The sequence below is a fragment of the Geotrypetes seraphini genome, chromosome 1 (assembly GCF_902459505.1).
Source record: "Geotrypetes seraphini chromosome 1, aGeoSer1.1, whole genome shotgun sequence".
In the NCBI taxonomy this organism is placed as follows: domain Eukaryota; kingdom Metazoa; phylum Chordata; class Amphibia; order Gymnophiona; family Dermophiidae; genus Geotrypetes; species Geotrypetes seraphini.
Genome location: NC_047084.1, coordinates 473,409,691 through 473,435,811, shown reverse-complemented (window position 1 = coordinate 473,435,811; position 26,121 = coordinate 473,409,691). Strand labels below are relative to the sequence as shown.

The 26,121-nt window shown below is 46.2% G+C and overlaps 1 protein-coding gene across 2 annotated transcripts in view; it reads left to right on the top strand.

Moving 5' to 3' along the window:
* Positions 1-12,132: 12,132 nt before the first annotated feature.
* Positions 12,133-26,121, top strand: part of MAMDC2 (MAM domain containing 2) — a 131,213-nt gene continuing 117,224 nt past the window's right edge. For both annotated transcript variants that reach the window (XM_033924692.1, XM_033924699.1), the window contains exons 1-2: positions 12,133-12,258; positions 12,647-12,760. In XM_033924692.1, the coding sequence (XP_033780583.1) occupies positions 12,225-12,258; positions 12,647-12,760 (148 nt within the window). In that variant the 5' untranslated portion in view covers positions 12,133-12,224. The remainder of the gene's footprint in view (positions 12,259-12,646; positions 12,761-26,121) is intronic.

The window sequence follows — 26,121 nt, the reverse complement described above, 5'->3', positions numbered from 1 at the left end:
CAGGCGTCCGTTCAGGAACCAGCCATCACGTGACCCCCCTAAATTATCCTATTCCAGGCTGGAGATGGGTCTACTCTAGCAGTACTAATTGCAGTGGGCCAACCCAGGTTACAAGTACTTGGCAAGAGACCAAAGTAAGTCCAACACCAGGATTGGCTGGCTCCAAATCTCCAGCCTAGGAATGAGTAACTTTTTGTATTTTTTTGCTCTCTGAAAAGTGCAAAAAGAAGATTGGGTGCCTTGAGAGAGGCCATTGGACCACCACCAGAATGAGGCCTAGAATCCTCAGTTCAGGCCTTCTGTTTAGTGTCTTGGGCACTGTTGTTCAAATCGGTGTTTTCCCACGCGCGGGAGCCGCGAGCTTGTTTTTGTGCGTGGGCGGGAGAGACCTGACTTTTGCGGCCTGTTCGCTGGGGCTGTCCTGTGCGCAGTGGGTGCTGCGGCGGTGTTCAAGCCGCCGAGTGAGTCGCGCTTGTGGAGTCAGTGCCTTTCAGCGAGCAGGTGGCTCGCGCTTCTGCTTCGATGCTGGCGGCGGAGCCACTGCGTTATTGGCGCCTGTTTACAGCTGCGGCCTTATCTCTGCGCCTCCCCAGTCTCCCGGTTCTGGTCCTGACTGTGTCGGGGGTTGTAAGGTACAGTTGCTGTTCACGCGGCGGTGGGACTCTCTCCCGAAGTGCTTCTTTGGGGTCTGGGAGCCATCCTGCCTTGCCTGAGGGCGCTGGAGAGGGAGTCCATTCGGCAATTGGCCCCTCGGTTACAGCTTGTCACGGCGCTGGGTCAGCAGGAGGTGCTTTGTCGCTGGGACGGTCAGCGGCGGGGGAGGGATACCCGGGTCTTGGTTCGGATCTCTCCTCCTGCATCCCGGGGTCCCGGTATGGTAAGAGTTCTGCCTGTTGGCTGTTGCCTCTTATTTGCGCCTTGGGGTCGTGCTGCTGGTATCAGGTGGTGCGATTACAATATTTCCTTGTCATATGTATGTCTATTATATTGCTGGAGAGTTTTAAGTGATTTTGTACACTTACTGATGATAATACAAGGGATATAGAATTTACAAAAAAAAAAAAGAACAAAATAAAATAAAAATAAACCGTCTTGTACTGGCGTGCTGAGTTTCCTGTTGGGGCTACGCGCTCTTAGTAATATGGGGTTACCTGGTGGCATCTTCACTTTTCAAGCAGGCAGGACTAGGTTTTGTTTGTATCTGGATCAACGCAGGGTCCTGTGTTTTTCGGGATACTCAACAGCCTTGTGCGGCTATCGTCTTTTCCTGACGTATGTTAATCAGCTCCCCTATTTCCTTTTTTCCCCTCTTCGCATTGTTATGCGCGGGGTCATTCCCTGGTAGCCATGTGATGACCGGCTCTCTGAGAGGGGAGACAGGGCTGTTTGTCAGTTTGCATCATCCCTGCAGTGTATTTTGGACAGCGTGTTTCTCTTTCTGCCTGCCAGGTACATGTCCTTCGCTGAGGGGTACTGAACTCAGTTTTGGGGCGGCAGTGCTAGGTGCCCTGGCGGAACTTATCTGCTTATGGTAGGGGGAATATCTTTCTTCCTTTCCTGTGCTTTTCATGTTCCTCCGCTGTTGCACAGGCCTTTCCGGCATTCCCCTATTTCATGGTAAGGATACTCCGCTCCGATTCTTTCTGTATCCAAGCGGCGTGCGGTCTCTCTTTTCCAATCTGGCCCCTAAATGGGACGGTCTAGTGGCCTTGCTGGTATATATTGTGTCCGATATATCTCCATTGGATTGATAGCGCCTCACTCTGGACAACCTGTCTTTGCAGCGGTGTCCCGGATGAACGCTTTTCCGGTTTCTCTTCCAGTCATTTGTTAAATCGATCTAGCAATTCCAGATTGACCCTCCCTGATCCTGCCACATACCTCTTTTACCCATGTATTCTCCATGGCAGTGCCGAGGCATCCTCTTGTTGTAATCCACCTAGACTGAGAGGTATTGGCGGGATAGACGGCATCAATTTAATGATATAATATGGAGGGGTGGCAATCATGGATTCAATACCTTGGCAGTTAGTTGCTTGTCTCTCTTTGGGCAGCGCTTTCGATTTTTGCACGTGCCATTTCTCCTATCCAAGGTTCAAGAAAATTTTAGAAAATGTGGCCAGAGGTACTGTTTTGGCGCTATCAGGTGATTCACCTAATTTCTTCTTGACTGAATGCTGGATTCGGACGTCTTTCAGTCGGGTCATTTGACTGACACGAACAGGGTGATTTCTTTCCTCAGTTCTTTGGACGTGAATCTTTGAAATTTGCACAGCGCTTTTTTTTCTCCTGTACTATTTATAGGTATGTCGAGGAGATGTTTTTTTGTTCCTATGGGAGAGACATGTGTTCTTCCTAGAAACTTGGGCGATGGGTCACAGTCTCAGGTTTGCAGGCTTCTTTGGTCACCATGACTCAGAGTATGGAATTCTCTTGTTGACCGCGCTGGGAACTTCGGCTTGCTTTTCCATTATAACGCTACAGCAGTCGCCCTTGTTCTGGTGGTGCCCGGTTTCTCAGGGCTCCGATTAGTTGATAGGCTCCTCATGCATCGCTCTGTATGTTTTGGTGGCTCAGCGAGATTTCTCTTTTAAAAGGCATGCCTTGGTCTTTGGTGGACTAGCTCATGGCCACCATACTTCCCGGGCTGTTGGGTTGGGGGGACTCGGTGCCTTCCATCCTCAGCTCCAGAAGTCTGGTCTTCAGGGTCGACTCCGTACTTGTTCATTCTTCTACTCTTGAGCGTGGTCAGGCTACCTTTCTGGAGCTTCAGACCCTTCTTCCGGAATGCCGCTGAGGGCCTTTCAGTCGGTATTTTGATGGAGGTATTTCTCTACAGCTTGGGCAGTAGGTGCTGTACTCCATTGCCGGGTACAGTTGTTATTCTACTTCGATGGGTAGACCCTCATCTTCCTCTTCTGTTGACAGATTATTTTAGGGGTCAAGAAAAGAGTTTGGATAGACTTTCTCTCCGTGCAATCTGACCATGACCCATTTCTTGTATGTTACAGTGTTCAGCACTGTGTACGCTCTAGCTAGTGTGCACGTTAAGTGATAGTGAAATCTTCTACGTCCTGGATATTGGGAATTTTGGCTCAGGCGTTCCAGCTCTTTTTATGGACATGAGATCTCCTGGTACTAGACCTCTTGGTCTCGTCTCACGATTCAATACTTCCTAGCACAGGGAGTGGGAGTTAGAGGGGGGAAACAGCGTGGCTTCTTTCTCACCTCTGGTTTCTCTTTTTCAGTGTTTTCCCCTGGCTGATGATGGCTTGGATTTGCCATCTCCAGCTTGCTTTCCGGGCACTGTATTTGTAGAATTCTGGCTTGGCTACGCCATCCTTGCTATGCGGATCGGATGACTCTTTCGACAGCTGGACTATGACGTTTCCTGGTATCTCCGGATTTGCTCACCTAGGGTCCGATCGACATGGATATTCGTACTACTTTGGTATTACGACCTTGCTTTTGAGAAGTCCTGACTGACGTGTAAGGGTTATGCGCTGCGGGTTGTTTCTTCTCTTATCCTGGCGCTACAGACGTCTTCACCTGTGGATTCTGCTTCCTTTTGGATACTTCTCAACTTTGCACCCTTACATAGTTACTTTTTGGCACTGGGGTATTGCCAAGGGCTTAGCGTTCCATTCCCTTCAACTTCAAGTGTTATTCTTAGCTGGTTACCGGGGCTAGGTATATTGCTCTTACTTCTCAGCTTCATGTAGTTCCGTTCCTAAATGGAGCATGGTATATTTGTACACCTCTTAAAAGCCCTGTCTGGAGTGCAATCTTCCGGTACCTCTTCGCAGTTTCCCATAGGCGTCATTTCCTCCTTGTGCCGTTGACCACGGGGTTTCTTGTGGCTTTGGTTTCGGCTCTGCAGTTTTCTGAGTTGCAGGCCTTGTTCAGCAGGGATTCTGATTTCTGATTTCCATTATCTGGGGTATCAGTTCAGTCGGTACCACAATTCTTTCTAGGGGGTGTCATCCTTTCTTTTATGACTAGCTCACTTTTCCTTCCTTCTCCCCGGGAGGAGAAATAGGGAGTCGTGCTTTTATTCATTGCATTTTTTGATAGTGCATAGCTTTCTTCGAGAGCAAGGTTTCTAATGCCTTTTGGTTGTTTAGATCACCTGTTTTTGTATTATTCACGGGACACCTCGATTTTCTGGCGGCGTCCAAAGCCGCCATCGCTCGATGGGTCCAGGAGGACATTCTGCTTACTTGATGGCAGGAAAGCAATTGGCGTACGAACTTCATGACAATTCCGCCAGTGCGATGGCTACTTCTTGGACTCGGTCCAGAGGTTTTTTTCCTTGGAGGAGTTTTGTCTCGCGGCTGCTTGGTCTTCCGAGAGTGTTGTTTCTCAGCATTTCTGGTTGGATGTGGGGACACATGCGGTAGATGTGTTTAGTGCTTTGGTTGTTGTGGAGGCGGCGTTTGCTTCCCACCCAGATTAAGGATTGCTTTGCTACATCCCATTGGTCTCTGGATTCATCTGCTGCTGTTGCTAGGGAAGGAAAAATTATGTTCTTACCTGTTAATTTTCTTTCCCTTAGACGCAGCAGATGAATCCAGAGCCCCACCCTTTCTGGTATTGTCTGTCGGTTTTTTCTTGTGCAACTTTCGCGGTTTGTTGTGGTTGATAGTTGTATTCTGTATCATTGCCTTTTGCAATTTGTTCTGGGAAAGAAGTTTTTTACATGCTATGCCTATTGCTGGTTATGTGTGCTTGGGCAAGGAGCTATACTGATGAAACAGGAGGAATGCCAGCCAATAGGACCACCTGTTAATCAGTTTCTCTATCTCCGCCTGCTGGTAGATGTGGGCTATCCCCGTTGGTCTCTGGATTCATCTGCTGCGTCTAAGGGAAAGAAAATTAACAGGTAAGAACATAATTTTTCCTTCTCTACCAATGGTGGCTAAGCTGTTGAGAAGATTGTATTTTTGCAATTAAATGACTTTGTGGAGAAGTCTGATATTTTAGATCTTTTTCATTTATTTTTAGAATGGTACACAGGGGACAATATTATAACTGGGTATCTTCAATTAGATACCCAGAGATCATATGATAGGAGCCTATTCTATAATGGTAAATGGGTATCTATTTTCTTTATAGAATACTAGTGTAACTGGGTATTAACATACTTAACAACTGCTCACCTTTATGCCAGCTATAGAACTGGTGTAAAAGTGTGCACTAAAGAGTGATGTGAGGGGACAAAGATTCATCCCTGTCCCTACATTTTCATCCCCATCTTCCTCACTTACCCCACAGTGAAGTGCATTTTTTATCCCTGTCTCCTCACCATCCCCGCATTTTTCGTCCCCATCCCCATACCAATCCCAGTCTTAATTTTCTTCCCCATATCTCCTTGCTCAAAGAAGAAAGATGATTTTATGCAATTTTATGGTCCTAAGGCATTGTGTGTTAGAGAATAACACGGTGGCAGTTACCCGTGGGTAGCCACGGGTAACCCGCTGAAACGGTGGGAGGGAAAAAGTGCTCACTGCGGGCACGGGGAAAGGCCATCCACTGCCCCATGGAGCGGTGAATGGCCTTGTCCCCGCAGTTAAGGGAGGGAAGGCGCGCGGTCACCAATCGTATGCAGCCCCCCTCCCTACCTCCGGCCAAATCTATCTCCCTCCCTCCCCCTTACCTTCGCGGTGTGTGGACGGAAGCTTCTCCTCTGACAGAAGCTTCTCCTCTAAAAGAAGCTTTCACCCAAACACATGCGACTGCAGGGCGGCACAGGCAGGCTTCGCCGGCTTCAGTTTCTTTTCTAAAGCGCTGCGAAGGTAAGAGGGAGGGAGGGAGATAGATTTGGCTGGAGGTAGAGAGGGAGGGAAGGGGCTGCGTGCGCGATCGGTGACTGCGCACCTCCCTCCCTTAAGTTTCTTTACGCCGTGAAGGTAAGGGGGAGGGAGATTCTCGGGCCTCTGAAGGGCAGTGAGGTGGCGAGAGGGAAGGGTGGATGCTGCAGGGATGGGGACGGGGCGGTGAAGGGGACGACGGGGATGGGGCGGTGAAGAGGACGGCGGGGACAGGGCGGTGGTCCGGTGACAGGGCAGATGGGAACAGATTTTTTTCTCTATTGTGTGTGTGTGTGTTGGGGGGGTGCGGGGGGAGGAAAGGTTCTAAATTTTATTTTGATTGAAAGAACATCAATAAAAGTACAACTTGTGAGGCACGCTGGGTTCTATATTGCACACAGAAAACCAAACATTAGCTCAGTCCTAGTAATATTTTAGTCCAGCTCTCCCAAAAGTGTTAGTTCTTATTAAGTTCACAAAATCGCAACAAATAAAGCAAGAAGTGAATTTTTTTGAGAGCAAAACAGACATAATTGCAAACATATCAAGAACAGCCCTCAAATATCACACACAAATAACTTATCGCTTTTCTTAGTGTGAAGCGAAACCAAACAGCATGAACAGGCAATGTCTATTTCCAAGCAACAAAAAGCCAGCAAATAAAGAAAAATCCAGTCAAGTACAGCCCTTAGAATATCACTTGCACATAACTTAGAGCCTCTGTTACAATGGGCATTGGTGCATTTATTGTGTCAGCATCGCTAACATAGCTTTGCAAAAGAGTACTTTTCTCTCATTCATTTCCAGGAACCTTGAAACCTATAAAGGCAGCCCTTAACATTAATCTTTTCAGGGAGAAACTAAACAGCCCAGACAAAAGAATATACTGGACAATAAATTTTTCCAAAAGTTTTACTTCCTTAAAACAAACTGGTGATTATGGACCCCTTCAGAATAAACACAAATATAATTTCCCACTGACTGCATCACGTAGGAATTTTGAGATATATGATGGTATCTTTAATTGACTATAACATGTTTTAATGCACAAAGTTTCTGATATGCTGTGATAGTTCGCCGTGGCTAAAAGTGTTTTCCTGCTGATTTTCATTTGTACTCAGTGCATCTCGTTGCAGTGTCCAATAGTCAGCCAGTGTTGATGGATTCCAGTTGCCCTGATATCTTTTTTCCATAGTGGCAACGTCCTGGTGAAAGCTTTCACCATGTTCGTCGCTGACTGCACCAAGATTTGCGGGGAAGAAGTCCAAGTGTAAATGTAGAAAGTGCTTCAGTGACATGTTGCACTTCATGGTTTTGTATGCTCTAAGAAGTTTGTCAACCAGTTGAATATAGTTTGGTGCTGTGTAGCTGCCAAGAAAATTCTCAACGACATCCTTGAATGCTTTCCAGGTGATTTTCTCTGGCCTGACTAACAGATCTTCAAATCTCTCATTATTGATTACATGTCTGATCTGTGGACCGACAAAAATGCCTTCCTTAATCTTGGCATCAGTTATTCTTGGAAACATCTGTCTTAGATAAAGAAAACCTTTGCCTTCCTTGTTCATCGCTTTTATGAAATTTTCCATCGGTCCAAGTTTTATGTGAAGAGGAGACAAAAATATCTTTGTCGGGTCCATAAGTGGTTCATGTACCACATTTTTCTGTCCTGGAACCAAATTTTTATAGAGTGGCCAGTTCTTTTGAATGTAATGTAACTCCTTAGCACGGTTGTCCCATTCACAAATATAACAACAGTACTTGGTATATCCAAGCTGCATTCCAAGTTGCAGAGCTACTACTTTAAAATCACCGCAGATGTTCCAGTTGTATTTTGTGCACTGGATATGCTTTAACAGCAGGTCCATGTTTTCATATGCTATTATATAGCCTTTTCAGGCAGCATCCATCAAGCCTATGTGCAGGCATGCCCAGACTGCATAATTTCCATGGGCGTTATGCAACCTGTCCTGAATGTATGCCTAGACATACCCACGCTATATCCAGCAAGGTTTAACGTGAGCAATAGGCCTATATTAAGAATTAGGCTAATAATGAATTGCATTAGCCTGAAAGTATAACAAGAAATTATACAAATGTACTTTTTTGTTAAAACGGTACATGATACCTCATTGTAAATGTGATTTTCATGATCAGCAGCCAAAAATCTGTAAGATACACTCAAAAGTGTTGAAGCAGCAAAAACTTTGTTGTCTAGTGATATTAATGTCCACTATAACTGTTTACGTTTAGCATTAAGTTTTAGAAAAATTTTTTTTTTCCAAACTTCTGGTTGCGTCAGAGGAGAAGCTTCCGCCCCCACACACACACGACTGCACAAACACTCTGGCAGCTTTCAACAACCTACTCAAACCTTAAAACGTGCCGCGAAAGGTAAGGGGGAGGGAGGGAGATGCACGGACCATGTGAGGGGTGCCGAAGGGCAGTGAGGTGGCAAGAGGGAAGGGTGGATGCTGTGGGGACAGGGATGGGGCGGTGAAGGGGACGGTGGGGATGGCACGGTGAAGGTAACGGTGGTCCGGTGACGGGGACAGATTTTTTTCCCCATGTAATTCTCTAATTTATATCCTGCCTATACCTAGGCAGATTACAGAATAAAACATACATAAATTATCAATACACAGACATACCCCCCTCTTCAACTAAACCACGCTAACATTTTTAGCGCGGGGAGCCGCGCTAAATGGCCTGCGCAGCTCCTGACACTCAGAGTTCTTATGAGCATTGGGAGCAACATGGGTCATTCAGCGCGGCTCTTGGCGCTAAAACCGCTAATGCGGTTTAGTAGAAGAGGCCCATAATCTAAAAATGAAAACATTCAAATCCACATTCATCCTTCATCTTACATTACAACAATATAAATGATGAAACCTCCCAGGATAGCTGCACTGCTCGGTCTTATTATATAAACATACATCACTTGGCAACTTATTTTATAATCTTATCATATTTCTGCTTTGATCAGTTAATTTAGCATAGTAAAGCCTGAAAAAGAAATTGTATTAGGTCCATTGGCCTGATTAATAATCATTTTCAAGCACATCTTGTTATGTTGTCTGTACATTCTGTGCCGTGTGACAGATTTGGGCCTAGCTTTTTCTATACCAGTAATTCTAAGAGTTCCTCATATACAACTAAGGCAATGATCCCACAGGAAAGTGTACTATACAAAAACCCACTGAAAGGGTGGAAAAATAGCAACATACCAGTAAGAAATAATATTCAATTTTTAAGTGTATCCTCAGTGTGAAGTCATAAGCTATGAAAGCAATCTGCCAAAAGCTCTAATGCTTTTCATGGGATCAAAAGAATTCTTGAGAACAATCACCAGTCTTCATACTACAACATCCTCACAGGCCTTACTTTGGAGACCCCCTGGTATAGGCAGAGGAATGGGATAAACCACAGTTCTTCAACCGCCGGTCCGCAGGAAAATTTTGCCAGTCCGCACAGGACTGGCAAGATTGACTCACTTCAACTTCCTGCCGGTCCGCGCAGGGCCGGCATGATCAACATCTGAAGCATGCGCTGGGCCGGAGAGATCTTGGGGAGCCTCCGACAGTGGCTTTCTCCCCTCTCTGCAGCTCTCCTTTACTTCCCAGTGCAGCGATTCACGAAGGCAGCCTCGGGGCTTTTGCTGAGTCGCGACTGCCTCTGATGATGCAACTTCCTCTTTCCTCAGAGGCGGCGCGACCCAACAAAGGACCCGAGGCTGCCTTCGTGAATCGCTGCGCTGGGAAGTAAGAAGAGCTGTTGGCAGGGGAGAAAGCCACTATCAGAAGCTGCTGGGCAAGGGAAAAAAAGGGACAGCTGCTACTGGAGAGGGAGAGGGAGAAGGAGAGATGCTTCTGGGAGGGGAGGAGGGAAAGGAATCTGGGAAGCTGCTGGGCAAGGAAAAAAAAGGGACAGCTGCTACTGGAGAGGGAGAAGGAGAAGGAGAGATGCTTCTGGGAGGGGAGGAGGGAAAGGAATCTGGGAAGCTGCTGGGCAAGGAAAAAAAAAGGGACAGCTGCTACTGGAGAGGGAGAAGGAGAAAGAGAGATGCTTCTGGGAGGGGAGGAGGAAAAGGAATCTGGGAAGCTGCTGGGCAAGGAAAAAAAGGGACAGCTGCTACTGGAGAGGGAGAAGGAGAGATGCTTCTGGGAGGGGAGGAGGGAAAGGAATCTGGGAAGCTGCTGGGCAAGGAAAAAAGGGACAGCTGCTACTGGAGAGGGAGAAGGAGAGATGCTGCTGGGAGGGGAGGAAGGGAAGAGAGTTACTGCTGGACAGGAGGAGGAGGGAAGCGAGAATGAAAAAAGGAAGGAAACAGCTGGCAGAGAGATTAGAGGAGGGGAAGGGGAGACACAGGCATGAGAAAGTAGAGAGATTGATGATAGGAAGGGGTCAGCAGAAAAATAAGCAGAGAGGGACAACGATGATAGATCTGGTGTAGGAGAGATAAAAATGAAGAGAGCAGTGAAGCTGGAATGAATCATGTAAAAAGGAGAGAGGGGGCACAAGCTGGATGGAAAGGGGAGAGGGGCATAGAAAGAAGACAGATACCATATGGAAGGGGGAGAGGACAGACAGTGGATGGAAGGGGCAGATGCTGGATTGAAGAGACAGAGAGGGCAGACGCTGGAAGGAAGAGAGTGAAAAGAAGATTGAAAGCAGAAACCAGAGACGACAAAAGGGAGAAAAAAATAATTTTATTTCTATTTTGTGATTAGAATATATCAGATTTGAAATATATATCCTGCTAGAGCTGGTGTTAGACATAACTGGGGACTGCAAAACCCAGGCAGTGCTTCTTTAGCTTCCAGCTGGCTTAGGGCGCTCTCTGACCAGGGGGAAGTTGCCCTAGTTGCACTCCCCTAAAACTATTCCTGTCATGTGTGACTTCAGTATTCTGTTAGCATGATATTTCTGTGTAGCATTCTGTAATAATTTGGCTTGTTCAGTTTTCTTGATAGTAGAGGGAATATATGTGAAGGGGAGGGGAGACAGGGGTTTTGTTGATCCTTGCTCTGAATTATTTGTATTTATAAAATGACAATTCTACAGAATATTGTTTCTTTTTATACTTTAATAAAATACATTCAATATAAAATCATAACTGAGGCTTGTGTGGATGGGATCAGATGATTTGTGGGGACCGAGCTCGCGGAGATGGGGCGGAAACGGGGTTTTTAAATTTTAGTCCTAGTAGTTTGCCGGTCCACAAAATAATTCTTTTTTTTCTGCCGGTCCACGGGTGTAAAAAGGTTGAAGAACACTGGGATAAACCACTGGGGCTATGGCCCCACCAGCTGTTTGCACCACACAGCATCAGCAACAGCTCTATCAAGCGGCAAAAAATATGTTTTGCTGCTCCTGTGTTGGAGACATTACCCTCAGAGGGTCAGAAGAAGTACACTTCTCCCTCCCTATTTGCGGTTTCGATTATTCACGGTTTTTAGCTTGCTGGCTCCTCCCCCTCCCCCCCCTCAATTACATCAGCTTGCATAGAGAAATCGTTGATTCCAAGCCTTTACAGAGAAAATCACTGATTCCCAGCACTTTGTTCACCTGTGTTTTGCCTTTCTTTCAAAAACAGGCCAGGTCTCCCACTGTTATTTGCGGTTTCATCATAGTCATGATGGCTTTTAATAGAAAATAGCAAATAACATATAAAAAAGTTATTTGCGGTTTTTCAGTATTTGCGGTTCTGTTAATCCCCCATCACAGCGAATACGGAGGGAGAAGTGTAAACCCAAAGGCATCAGCAACAGCCCGAGTTACAAAAGCCCGGGAAGAAGTGAGTCAGTCAGCATCCTCGCGCCTGCATTCTACAGATGATATTTCAGAGCAATTCAAGGCCTGCCATTCTTGCCAAAATAAACTCAAAACCATTGAAAACACCTGCTTTTGATTGCAAGCAGCTAAGAAACTCCTACTGAAAGTATTTAATCTGAGGTCAACTGTAGTGCCCTTGCTTGAATTTGTATGTACAGTACTTTAAAAAAAAACAACACCAAATAATGTGTGTGTGAGAGATATGGCTTAGGGTAGCTTCTGTGTTTCACTCCTCGTGTCCACAGAGACTGCTTTTCAGCCGAGAGCAAGGGGAGGAAGAGGGGGGGGGGGTAACCCTTCGCTGCTGTCAGAGGTATTTATTGCCCTGGGTATCAGGAGGAGCAAAGAGGACAGAGCTCAGCTCTCCTCCCCTTCACCGTTCCCAGTCCAGCCCCGCTGCTGACTGGGGCAGGACAGGACGCTCCCTCTTCTCACAGACCGGGAAAAAGAAAACTGCCAGCGAGAGCTTGTTTAGCTTTGGGGGGAGGGGGGTGGGGTGGGCTTTGCGTTCTTTCAGGAAGGCTGTTTGTGCTCGTGGCCACTTTCGCCCGTGCGCAGCTGCTTCTCCCGAGGGCAGCCATGTGGCTTTTGCTGCTTTGCCTCATTGTCCAAGGTAAGTGTTAACCCCTGGGTGACAGCTCTCACCGAACCATCCCTACACTTGCACCTTTGTTTGCTTGTTTGCATTGAATGAAGAGTTGCTTTTAACTGCCCAGCAGACTTAGCCGTTTGCCTTTGGGGGGCAGGTCAAAGAACAGTCAGCACTTTTTTTCCTTCTTCTCAGCCTGCAGAGCTAAACTGTGCGCCGCAGCTGAAAATGCGAAAGGATGCAAAGCACCCGACGCATGCATGCATGCAACAAGTTACCGAGTGTGCATGCTGCTCTTGCACAGTTTGAAAGCAGCTTGCAGGGAGAGGAGAAAAAAAAATAAAATAAAAAGAGGAGCTGGAAGTGTGGAAGTGGCTGCTGTGTACTGAGTCTCTTTGTATCTTCCCCGCAGGTTGGCAGGGTGCCGGGACGACTGAGCTCCCGCTTGGCTCTTGTGCTTTCGAGGACAGCGCTTGTGCCTACGAGTCCACTTTTGCCTTTTTACCATGGGTTTTAAACGAAGATGGTAAGCTTGGAGGACACGTTTGGTTGCTTTTCTTTCCACATAAAGATCACTGTCTTTCATTTTGGGGTTTCTTGCAAAATAACACATTCCTCCCCCCCCTTTTTGACACTCCTCTGGTCAGACTGGTCAGAAATAAAAGTGGGGGAGCAATGGGGCTCTCTGTGTGCTTTTATGGGAGTCTGTCCCGGTACCGGAATAATCATGCATGTTGTTGAAGATAAGTACAAATTGGGACAGAACCGATTTATTTATTCTATAGAAAATAATGGTAATGATTGACAATTGCATTATTGTTGTTATTGATGGCTAAGATTTTTGGCCAACATTACCCGATTGTTGTAAACTAAATTGTTAAACTGTCAATAAAGATGATTGAACTAAAAAAAGAAAATAAGACAAACAAAACAACTGCACTCCCCCCCCCCCCCCCATTTTTAAAAAATTATGTGTCTTATTAAGATGTTTTGGTTGTACCTAGTATCTCTGATTTTTTAATCTGTTTTTATATAAATTTTATATTGTACATCGTTTAGAAATTTGATTAAGCGGTTTAAAATTTTTTTTTAAATAAACTTGATAATCTTGAATAAATGAAAGATCAAGTTCATTGTTGGCTGGAAAAGTCATTGATCTTGGTTGGCATATGTAGATAGATCTACTCAACGAACATAAACAGTGCTAAGGTAATTATTGGTTGTCAGTTACGGTATTATAAACCCACATGAATTAACAAGGAAATTCCCAGTTAAAGCCAGGGCACTTGTAGAGAAAAACATGCAGCGGTGATGCCCAGAGGCTGTTCCTCTTCTGGCTTTTAGTGCCATCTTTACCGATATATAAAATACGTCTTTGATGTGCAACGTGCATTGTTTTTTCGGTTACCTCACATTGCTTATGTTTGCAAATCTGTTGAAACTGGAAGGTTGCAGCAAAGTCAAACCGAACTGTTAAAATGTGCAAGCCCTCCAGTTTTCTTGAAATTCTCACACACAGACTGTGCAGCAAAAGTAGGGAATTTTACAGTTGGGTTTTTGGCAGTCCTGTGGCAGTTTGGCACCAGTTTCCTACATGCCTTTTCACACTGCTGCATGTACACAAAAGATCATTTGGTTGAAAGATTAATGTTTCTAAATGATCTGCCCCATAACTTCAGAAAAGGCAGTAACTTCATGGCACAAATCTGGCACTTGGATATTAAGGCCTGATCTGGTGCAGAAGTGCTTGCAAAACAAATATGAAAAGTATAATTGGCTTCAAGAAGTAGCCACTATATTATAGACTCCATAATTAAAAAAAAAATACATTTTTGAACTTAGAATAAGCCTTTGGTTGGCCTGTTTTACCCTGTTATTATTGGCTTCTCTCTTGGTTGTATGTGCCTTTTTGCAATTGCTAATAAAGATAATTAAAAAAAAGAATAAGCTTTCAACATGTCACCCTCTGTAGAGAAAGAAGCTGATAATATAGCGATTGTTTTGATAGTGTTCTGGGACTCGTGGAGAAAGAGTAGTTGTGGATGAAGAAGGCTCATGGCACAGAATCCCAGCCCACTTTCTGACCAAGAAAGGAGCAATGAGCAGGTCAAAACTCTGGCAATTGTGCTAATATCAACCATATGACTGACTCTACATTCACGCCACACCTGAACTAGCTTGGTGCACAACCTGTAACTTAGACCAGGTCCTCATAGCTTATGGAATTTTCCTTCAGTTTAGCCACCCATCTACAGTATTTTTATCCCAGTGACTTTTGTACTACCCACCTTATCTTGTCTATATATTTCAACTGCACTTGTCCCTTTTGCTACCTACAGTATAATCTCGTTATAATGGACATCAAGGGACCTGGAAAAACAGTCCGTTATATCCAGAGCCCATTAGATCCAGAATTGCATTTTTTAAAAACTTTATTTAGGTCAACTGAACAACAGTCACTGCACAAGCTTATCAGCAACATCAATAACAAAACTTAGCAAAACATTGGTATGGCACGAAATGATTGCAAAACCAGAACCCTAAAAAATGTTCTAAAGCAGTGTTCTTCAACCTTTTTACACCCGTGGACCGGCAGAAATAAAAGAATTATTTTGTGGACCGGCAAACTACCAGGACTAAAATTAAAAAACCCAGTTTACGCCCCATCTCCATGAGCTTGGTCCCCGCAAACCATCTGATCCCATCTGCAGAAGCCGCAATTATGATTTTATATTGAATGTATTTTATTAAAGTATAAAAAGAAACAATATTCTGAACAATTGTGATTTTATAAATACAAATATACAGAGCACGGACCAACAAAACCCCTGTCTCCCCTCCCTTCACATATATCCCCTCTACTATCAAGAAAACTGAACAAGCCAAGTTATTATAGAATGCTACATAGAAATATCGTGCTAACAGAATACTGCAGTCCCCAGTTATGTCTCTAGCAGGATATATATTTCAAATTTGATATATTCTAATGACAAAATAGAAATACAATTATTTTTTTCTACCTTTTGTTGTCTCTGGTTTCTGCTTTCATCTTCTTTTCACTCTTTTCCTTCCAGCATCTGCCCGTTCCATCCAATGTCTGCCCTCTCCCCCTTCCATATGTATCTGACTTCTTTCTATGCCCCTCTTCCCTGTCCATCCAGCCTGTTCATCCTCTCTCCTTTTTACATCATTCATTCCAGCTTCACTGCCTTCTTCATTTTTATCTCTCCTACACCAGATCTAGCATCTTTATCCCTCTCTCATTTATCTGCTGACCCCCTTTCCAGCATCAATGTCTCTCTACTTTCTCATTCCTCTCTCTCCCCTTTCCCTCATCTGATCTCTCCATTCCACCCTGACCTCCTTCCCCTCCTGTAATCTCTCTGCCAGCTGTTTCCTTCGTTTTTTCTTTCTCCCTTCCCTCCTTCCTTTTTTTTCCTTCTCCCTTCCCTCCTCCCTCTATCCAACATTAACTCTCTTCCCATCCCTTTCCCTCCTCCACTCTCAGCAGCATCTTTCCTTCTTCTCCCTTCCCTCTATCCAACATTAACTCTCTTCCCATCCCTTTCCCTCCTCCCCTTCCAGCAGCATCTCTCCTTCTCCCTTCCCTCCTCCCTCTATCCAACATTAACTCTCTTCCCATCCCTTTCCCTCCTCCCCTCCCAGCAGTATCTCTCCTTCTAATTCTCTCCAAGTCCAGTAACAGCTCTCCCTTTATCCAGCAGCTTCCCAGCCTCCTACAGTGGCTTCCTCCCCTTCCAGCAGCTCTCAGTACTTGCCTACAGGAAGTTGCTGGTAAATCACTGCCCTGGCAAGTAGGAGAGCTGGTGGGAGGGGAGACAGCTACTGTGAAGGCTCCCCAGGATCTTGCTCGCACACGCTGACCATCTCCCTCCACCTGCACCTGTACCTGCAGCTCTCTCCATTCTACTCGTGACTTCCCCGCGGCCCTCTTCAGCAACTCGGCAGGGGCAGCGATCAAGACAGGCTGCCGACATCAGGACCTTCACTCTCTGAGTTCCGCCTATTTTGTTTCAACTTCCTGTTTCCTAACAGGTGAGACTCAGAGAGGGAAAGCCCTGACGTTGGCAGCCTGTCTTGATTGCCTGAGGCTGGGAGGAACATTAGTCGGAAGGAACCGCAGTCGGCAGGAAATTTAACTGCCGACTGGATCTCGCCGGCCCTGTGCGGACCGGCAGAAATTTTCTGCGGACCGACACCGGTCCACGGACCGGCGGTTGAAGAACTGTGTTCTAAAGCATTATGTCGCACTGTCTTGGAAAGAAAAATAATCTGTCATTTTCTTCTGGGCTGCATTTTGATACTGTATCATCAGCATGCCATGCGCCTTGTAGGAAGAGCCTGCATGTCTGTTATAGCCATACAAAACTACAGCTAAAAGTAGCTCTAGGGACCAAATTGATTATCCATTATTTGCAAAATTCCATTATATGCAATGATTTTCTGCATGTTTATAAAGGTACATGGCCGGGACCAGCAGACCTCGTCCTCTATAGACGAGGTTCCGTTATGAGCTAGTCCGTTAAAATGAGATTATACTGTATTAAGATGTCTTATTGTACAAACAGTATTGGCTGGCATAATATACGATCTGTTATTTGAATATTTTAATGTGTGCATATTAGGGCTGAACCTGGGCCGACGTTAATGGGGGGGGGGTGGGGAAACAGGGTAGTTGCCCTGAGCAGTAGCATAGTTAGAGGGGTGAGGCCGGGGGAGGGGCGGACTGCCCCGGGTGCCATGTCGATGGGGGTGCTGGCACATCTCTGCCCTGCTCTGCCACTCCACACCATGCTCGTGCCATCCCTTCCCCCACTCCGTACCTCTGTAGATCTTCGCTAGTGCGAGCAACTTCTCCTGCCTGTTGCTCATGCCTGGTTCCCCTCTGAATCACTTCTGGGTCACGGGACCAGGAAGTGATGTCAGAGGGAAATCCAACACTGGCACGAGGAGCATGCGGCAGAAAAGCCAATCACACTGGCAAAGATTTAGAGGTATGGGGGGGAACTGTGAGCGTGAGTGTGGAGTGGGGGTGGGAAGGAGCAGGAGGGACGTGGAAGGAGCGGGGGCATGGAGAAGAGGGCGCAGGGGGGTGCCACCGCCCTGGGCACCTCCTACCCCCACTACGCCACTGGCCCTAAGCCCCATAGCTCCAGGGGGCCCCCGTGGGCTCAGATGTCCTTCCTTTCTCCCCACCCTGTTCCAAATCCCCCCCATACCTTTTAAAATTCAAAGGGGTTGCCAATACGGCAGCGATTCTCTAGCACTGCTTGCGGCTTTGCCGGTGTTTTCTGCTGCAGTCCACCCAAGTGGAAATAGGAATTTGCATCAGATTGGAGCAGACTGCGGCAGGAGGAACAGCACTGGGGAAACCAAAAGCAGTGCTGGAGAATTGCTGCTGCCTGGTGACCCCTTTTTCCATTTTAAAAGGTGAGGGGACTTTGGAACAGGGTGGGGAGAAGGAAAAGGCATCCCAGCCCACGGGGGCCTCCTGAAGCAGCTGATTTTTAAATAAAGGGAGGGATGCTGGAAGGGAGGACATGTGGTGGAGGGGAAGATGGAAGGGAAAGATGCTAAATGGGAGGATATTTGGTGGGTGGGGAAATTTGGGGAGGTGCAGAGAGGAAAGGAATTGGGGGCTGCTCCTTAATTTTGCCCTGGGCCCCAGCATATCTAACATTGTCCCTGGCTGTACCGATATATTTGTATTTGATTTTGCCTTGAATAGTGTCCTGGATACATTGTTTGTATTTCAATAAATAGTGATTTTAATAAACTGGGGCTCAACTGTGCTAAATCCTACTGAAATAAACAATTGATCTCTGATTTCACGTTGTTTCTTTTATTATTTATTGTACAGTAGGTTCAGTGGCATAGTGAAGGTGAGAGGTTCCCAGGGCGGTGGCACCCCTCCCTGCCCTCTTCTCAACCCCCCTATCTCCACACGTTCCTTCCCCTCCTGCCACACGTGCACCGTGTCCCTTCCCCCGTAATGTTCCTGGCGTGAGCAGCAACCCCCAACCTGCTGTTGTGCCAGCATCGGCTCTTCCTCTGACGTCACTTCCTAGGCATGGATCCAGGAAGTGACATCAGAAGAAGAGCCAATGCTGGTGTGACAGCGTTTGGCAGGGGGGGGGCACGTTTGGCAGTGAGGGGGGGGCAGGAAAGGAGCAGGGGGATGGAGAGGAGGACTGGTGCCTGCGTCCTCACCAAGACGGCACCTGAGTTGGACCGTCCCCCCTGATCCTTTCTTACTATGCCACTGAGTAGATATTAAGCGGTTAGTATGTTGAAGTTCTTGAGTGAATGATTTAGGTCTTTGTAAGAGATATTTGTAAACATACTGAGGGCCTCAAAATAGTACCTGGCGGGCCGCATGTGGTGCCCCGGGCCGCGAGTTTGAGACCACTGATCTACCAGTAGCCCGCTGACAGAACCTATGGGTCCAGGTTTCTTCCCTTCTAGAGTAGCAGACTCTATCAGCATGAGTTTATCTTCAATTTCTAGGATCCATGATTGCCCCACTATATGTGGTTCCTTGGGAGAGGGTGCACAGGGGTCCTCTTCTGCATGCTTTGCTCTCTCGCTGGAATTGGCACAGGGATGCCTTGCAATCCTATCTACCTTGGACTCTGGAGGCTGAGCAAGAATGGACTGGGGATTTCTCCTACAATTGCTCCGCGGGGGCGTACTGCTATACATTGCTTTATGGATTGTGGTACTGTCCGATGTTGGTCTTTGGGGCTGGGGAGCCCATTGCAATTGCTCTCCTTTTCAGGGGAGTTGGATGGATGCCCTCTTAATAAAAGTGGTCCCTCAACCTGTTAGAGCTCAGAGCTAGCTCTGAGATTGCAGAAAACTCTGGAGGGCCAAGCGGTCAGGGTCTTCTCCGACAATGCGATGGCAGTAGCCTACATCCATCGCCAGGGAGGGTCCAAGAGCACTCCTCTGGCTCAGGAAGCCTGCCTTCTTTTTCTTTGGGTGGAGTGTCATCTCCCAGTACTGCCAGCAGCTCATGTGGCAGGAGTAGACACTGTTCAGGCTGATTTCCTCAGCAGGCAGACTCTGGATTTGGGTGAGTGGGTCCTGTCCCCAGAGGTGTTCCAAACAATAGTGGCGCACTGAGAATGGCCTCACTTCAATCTCATGGCCACGGCAAGAAACAAGAAAATGGATCGCTTCTTCAGTCGAAGATCCAAGCCAGTAAGCGAGGGACTTGACGTTCTTGTGCAGCTGTGGCCTCAGGAGATTCTCATGTTTGTTTTTCCTCCTTGGCCAATGATTGGCTGGGTCATTCAGAGATTCATGGCTCATCTAATCTGTGTCATTCTGGTGGCTCCAGAGTGGCCTCACAGACCCTGGTACACAGACCTGATGCATTTTGCAGAGGTCGCAGCCTTCTCTCGCAAGATCCGGTATCCATGAAAGATCCAGGTCACTTTGCTCTTATGGAATGGCTATTGAGTGCGCAGTCTTGTATCCTAAAGGATATTCTAGCCTGGGTGTTGATACTCTTCTGAAGTCTAAGAAGTCATCCAAGGTGTCAGCTTACGCTAAGGTGTGGAAGGCCTTCCAGCATTGGTGTACCCAGGACCAGGTGTACCCTTATTCAGCTCTGAATTCACTAATTCTCACCTTTCTTCAGGCTGGGTCAGATTAAGGTCTCACTGTGGCTTCTCTTAGGGTCCAAGTGTCTGGGCTCTCCTATTTTAGATTCTGGGAGTGTCGGTCTTCCTTGGCATCTTATCCTAATGTCGCTGGATTATTGAAGGGGGCTATTCATGTCCGATCATTTTTCTGATTGCCATTGCTTTGGGGTGTCATGTGTTGACATTGCAGGCTTTGTCTTACAGGCACCCTTTCCTCTGTATTTTGGACCTGGAGGGTTTCCCTTTGGATGGTGGTTTCTGCTTCCCATGTCAGTCAGGAAGTGTGTTTGCTTGCCTTTCAACCGACAGGACTGCCTATTGAAGAAACTGGATGTGCACAGAGTTCTTCTGTGTTCTTAGGAAGTCACCCATGATTTTCATCTCTTTGACCATTTGTTTGTGCTGATTCATTCAGTTAAGTGTGGTGCTCCCACTTCCAAGGCCTCAATTTCTAGATGAATCTGTAAGGCCATTTTGTCAGCCTACATTCTTTCACAGAAGCAGTCTTCTGTTTCCATCAAGGCACATTCTACCATGGGTGTGACTTCTTTATGGGTGGAAGCTAGATCTGTCTTTCCTGAGGAGATTTGCAGAGCGGCGACATGGTCTTCTCTTCACACATTTGCCAAGTTCTACAGAGTGGACGTGGCGGCAAGATAGGACTCCGCCATTGGGTCCTTGGTCATAAGGATTGGTGCAGCAAGCCCACCCTAGTTTTTTGGGGGACTGCTTTTGTACGTCCCTACTGTCTAGGATGTCTCACCTATTGCACTGGAAAAAGAGATTATGTACTTACCCTGGTAAGCTCTTTTCCAGTAGATAGGTGAGACATTCTAGACTCCCACCCAGTCCTTCCTGCACCTGTCTACTGTTTCCAATCTGTTTTATGCTTCTCCAAGTTGACTCTTGGATGGGAAGAATTTGTATATATATTTTAATTTATTAGGAAGTAGTTTTTGAGCTCCTTTGAAGCCAATGTTGGCGATTAATGGTACTTTCTACTTACTTTTGAGCAGAACAATATGTTTAAGCCTATTGCTACAGGTGCCTCTACTTCACGTGTATTGGGTGGCTCTACATGCTTGGGTATTAACAAGGTGGAGCTAGTGAGTCCAGTGAAGTACAACAGAGACAGAGTGAAAATTCCGGACAGAGAGATGTTGGACCACTAGGAGGAGGGAAGGAAGGAGAGAGATGTCAGACTAGGGAATGGAAGGGAAGGAGGGGAAAGAGAGATACCAGATTGCAGGAAGGAGAGGAGAGATGCCAGACTGTGGGAAGAGGAGAAAGGAAGGAGAAAGATGTCAGACCACTGGGAGGAGGGAGGGGAAGGAGAGAGAGATGCCAGACCATGGGAGAGGAGAGAGAGAAGAATGAAAAGAATGGAAATGGATGAATGAATGAAAATAGAGAAGTATTTGATGTGCATATAGTAGTGAATGAATTAATGAATGAATGGATGAAAATGTAAAGGTATGACGAGTTGAGTGTCTAATTAAGTTAAGAAGCCATGTGTAATCCACCAGTGAGTTAAATAATGATATAATAAAATGATTGGCAATATAGTATTACATATAGGTACTGACCTGATAATTATTAACAACTCGTGATGAGGTAAAATAACTGTGTCAACATAAACATCAAATTCAAAAATATGAAAATATGTGGATAAAATGCAAACTTACAATGAAAACTAAGAAGGAGGGTGGGAGATTTACAGCATCATTTACCCCCTGACAATGGTACACTTACCCTCTGAGGTACACATACCGCATGTTGAGAACCTCTGGATTAGATTAATCTACGGGGGTTATTGTGAGCTGTGTACCTGGTAACCTTAATAAGAAGTTCACAGCAGTGCCCCTTAGGGTGCTTCACTGCTCTGCTTGCATGGCTGTGTGGCCAATCCATTAAAAATGCTGGCCCCTCCTATATGCAAATGGATTGTTTTGGACATTTTTGATTTGGGCTTTTTTTTGATAATGGCAAAAGAAATTAGATGTCTACTGGTGGCTGGACAAAACATCTAGCTAGAACTGGTTTTTAAAAGGAAAAAAAAAAAGATAGACGTCTTGCGGGTTCAAAAATGAATATTTTCTCCACCCAAATGGACTTAGACATCCTATCGAAAATGCCCCTCCATAGCCCTAGAACAGTAGTTTCTAAACCTGTCCTGGGAAACCCCAGTCAGGTTTACAGGATATCCACAATGAATATTCATGAGCTAGATTTGCATGTTTTGGAATCACTGCCCTGGATCAACAGTGCATTAATACTGGGGAAATTAGAACAAATAGGACTGCTCTAAATCCCTCCCCCCCAGGAATGGGGGGTAAACTTAGGAATTCCCTTAGTGAACAGAAGCTGGTACAACTCTATGTGGTTCAAATTGCAAAAGGCATTTCTCTTCAGTTAATGCAAAAATTACTACTTACTTGCTGATTTTAACAAATTGAAAATATTAAAAATATGAGTTTGGCATATGCAAAATTTTGGACACCTTTCCAGTTGATTCATTACTACTCTTTTTTTTAAAGTTATTAATAAGGCCAGAAAAGTATAATGAATCAATTAGGCTTTCAGTTAATCCACAGATGAACAAATTCTCAGATTCTTTTAATCTCTCAGGTTAGGGAAGTGACTTGTATACAACCTTTTTGTAGCTATACCAGGGGTAGCTTCCCCTCCTGTTTCCATGGTTTGACATCTCGTACAACCACAATCAATGCGGTTTACATACAGGTACATACTGGGCTCATAACCTCTCTAATCACGGGCCCCTTACTTTCCCCCGTACCTGTTTAGCTTCCTGGTGCGAACAGCATCTCCAACTTGCTGCCGACATCGGCTCTCCCTCTGACATCACTTTCTAGTTGCGGGACCCGAAAATAGAAACATAGAAACATAGAAAGATGACGGCAGAAAAGGGCTACAGCCCACCAAGTCTGCCCACTCTTCTGTCCCACCCCATCGAGTCCGAGTACTAATGACCCAGTTCCTTAGCTCGACCCCCGTAGGGATCCTACGTGGATGTCCCATTTATTTTTAAAGTCGAGTACACTGGTGGCTTCGACCACTTGCACCGGAAGTTTGTTCCAGTGATCTACTACCCTTTCTGTAAAGAAATACTTCCTGGTGTCACCATTAAATTTCCCTCCTCTGAGTTTGAACGGGTGTCCCCTTGTGATCGAGGATCCCTTGGGGCAGAAAATATCGCTTTCCGCCTCGACACGACCTGTGATGTACTTAAACGTCTCAATCATGTCTCCCCTTTCTCTACGCTCCTCAAGAGTGTAGAGCTGCAGTTTGTTCAGTCTTTCCTCGTATGGGAGACTCCTGAGTCCGGAGACCATTCTAGTGGCCATTCGCTGGACCGACTCAGCTCGAAGCACGTCTTTTTGGTAGTGTGGTCTCCAAAATTGCACACAGTATTCCAGGTGAGGTCTCACCATGGTTCTGTAGAGCGGCATTATGACTTCAGGTTGACGGCTGATAAAGCCTCTATTGATACATCCCAACATTTGCCTTGCCTTGGATGAGGCCTGCTCCACTTGTTTGGCAGCCTTCATGTCTGAACTGACGATCACACCCAAGTCCCGTTCTTCTGAAGTCTTAGCTAGTGTTTCTCCATTCAAGGTGTAAGTTTTGCATGGATTTCCGCTGCCGAGATGCATGACCTTACATTTCTTAGCGTTGAAGCCCAGCTGCCATGTCGAGGACCAGTTTTCCAACGTGATCAGATCCTGCGTCATACTATCCTTAAGATTGTTTTCACTTACTATATTACACAGTTTGGCGTCGTCGGCGAACAGTGTTACTTTACCCCGAAGCCCTTGGGTCAAGTCTCTTATGAATATGTTGAAAAGAGATGGTCCCAGGACCGAGCCCTGCGGCACTCCGCTAGTTACCTCCGATGTCTCAGAGAGGGTGCCGTTGACCACCACTCTCTGAAGTCTTCCACTCAGCCAATCATTGACCCATGCAGTTAGTTTCTCGCCAAGACCCATCGACTTCATCTTGTTTAATAGTCTGCGGTGCGGGACACTGTCAAACGCTTTGCTGAAATCCAAGTACACTATGTCCAGAGACACTCCCAGGTCCAGCTTTCCCGTCACCCAATCGAAGAAGCTGATAAGATTGGATTGGCAAGACCTACCCCTAGTGAATCCATGTTGACGGGGATCCCTTAGGTCTCCCTCATCCAAAATCGTGTCTAATTTTCCTTTAAGTAGAGTTTCCATGAGTTTACACACAATTGATGTGAGACTCACTGGTCGGTAGTTCGCAGTCTCTGCTCTGCATCCCTTTTTGTGCAGAGGAACGACGTTAGCTGTTTTCCAGTCCAGGGGGACTCTCCCCGTACTTAGGGAGAGATTAAAGAGCATGGCTAACGGTTTCGCTAGAACATCGCATAGCTCTTTGAGCACTCGTGGGTGTAAATTGTCCGGCCCCATGGCCTTGTTCACCTTGAGTCTTGACAGTTCTCTGTAAACATCAGCAGTTGTGAACTCAAAATTCTGAAATGGATCTTCCATGCATTGTCTTGTTTCCAACTGAGGCCCGTTCCCTGGTGCCTCACAGGTAAAGACAGAGCAGAAGTAATCATTTAGCAGTTTAGCTTTATCTGAATCTTTTTCCACATAACTCCCATCTGGAGTTCTAACGTCAGAGGAGAGCACCAAGGCTGGTGCGAGCTGCTGTTTGCACTGCAAAGAGCCAGAGGTACGGTGTGGGGAGGGGAGGGGGAAAGTGAAGGCGTGTGCATGGCTAGGGAGGAGTGGGGAGGAGCGGGGTGAACAGGAGAAGAGATGCTGGCGCCCCTACCAAGACGATGCCCAGTGCAGTTCACCCCCCCTTACTACGCCACTGTATCTAATGTACCTGGGGCAGTGGAGGATTAAGTAACTTGCCCAGTCTGTGTGTTCTTTCTACTTTTAATAACAACTGGCTTCTTGAAGCAGCTGCCTGAGCATTTCAAAATAAAACTATTTCACTCTTACAAAGCAGGGGAAGGCTACAACAAAAATCTCTAAGGGACAGTGTAAGGGATGGTCCCTCACTATATGGTCGGCAGAAGCTGGTTCAACCCCAGGGCGCATCTGCATCTTCAAAGCTTAGCCAGCTAGATTTAGGCCTGCAGTATGCGACCATCTCTAAGAAAAGGTGGTTTTAATTAATTCTATTAGAGCAGTGTTCTTCAACCGCCGGTGCCGGTCCGCAGAAATTTCCTGTCAATCCGCAGGGCCGAGATAGTGTTCTTCAGCTACCGGTCCACGGTGTGATCGACGCGATTGTCTTTGGGCCGGCTCCCTCTTCCTCAGTGCTGCAGTGCACAAAGACACGGCCAGCGGCTCCTATGCGCTTCCCGCGCCTGAACCGGAAGCCTTCTTTCTGATGTCGTAAATCAGAGAGCAGGCTTCCGAATGAGGTGTGGGACGCGCGAGGAGCCATTGCCTTTGTCTTTGTGCACTGCAGCACTGAGGAAGAGGGAGCTGGCCCGAAGACAACACCGGGGGCGGCATAAAATGGCCGGGTGGGAGCAAGTCAGAAGTTAAGGCACAACATGGAGAGAGGGAGATAACAAAGGTAGGGGGAATGATTTTAGTTTTGAATTTAGTGATTGATTTACATCTGCTGTCTGTTCAGGAAGAAATGCATTTGTTTCTTTTTCTCTGGGGTTGTGCTGCATGCAGAGTCTTGCAACTTAGGGTTTGTTTGTATATATTAGTTCTTTTAGTTTTTGGTCCTGCATTTGCATGGGGTTATCTGTTTTCTGGAAGGAATGAATGTTGAAAAGCATACAGTGTGCTTTGTGTGTTTTAATTTTGTGGTTAACTATTATGTGTTGTTATTGTGTGTGTGTATATATGAAAAATGAATGGAAAAAATGGTGTTACAATTAGTACTATTATGGGGGTGGGGTCTGGGGCAGCGATTGGGTAGAGATGGGCGAGGTCTGGCCCAAGACTTAGCCTAGTGTTTTTCAACTGCCAGTCCACGGACTGGTGCCGGTCCACAAAATAATTATTTTATTTCTGCCGGTTCATAGGTATCAAAAGGTTGAAGAGCAGTGTATTAGAGCAAACAATCTATAATATAGCAGTCCAAACCCCATCCTTTTATATGAAAAAAAAAAAATTACAGAAGTTCAGTATAGAGTAACTTTTTCAGACTGCTTAAGGATGCAGGACATGAAAATTGGCCAGTCTCAACATTT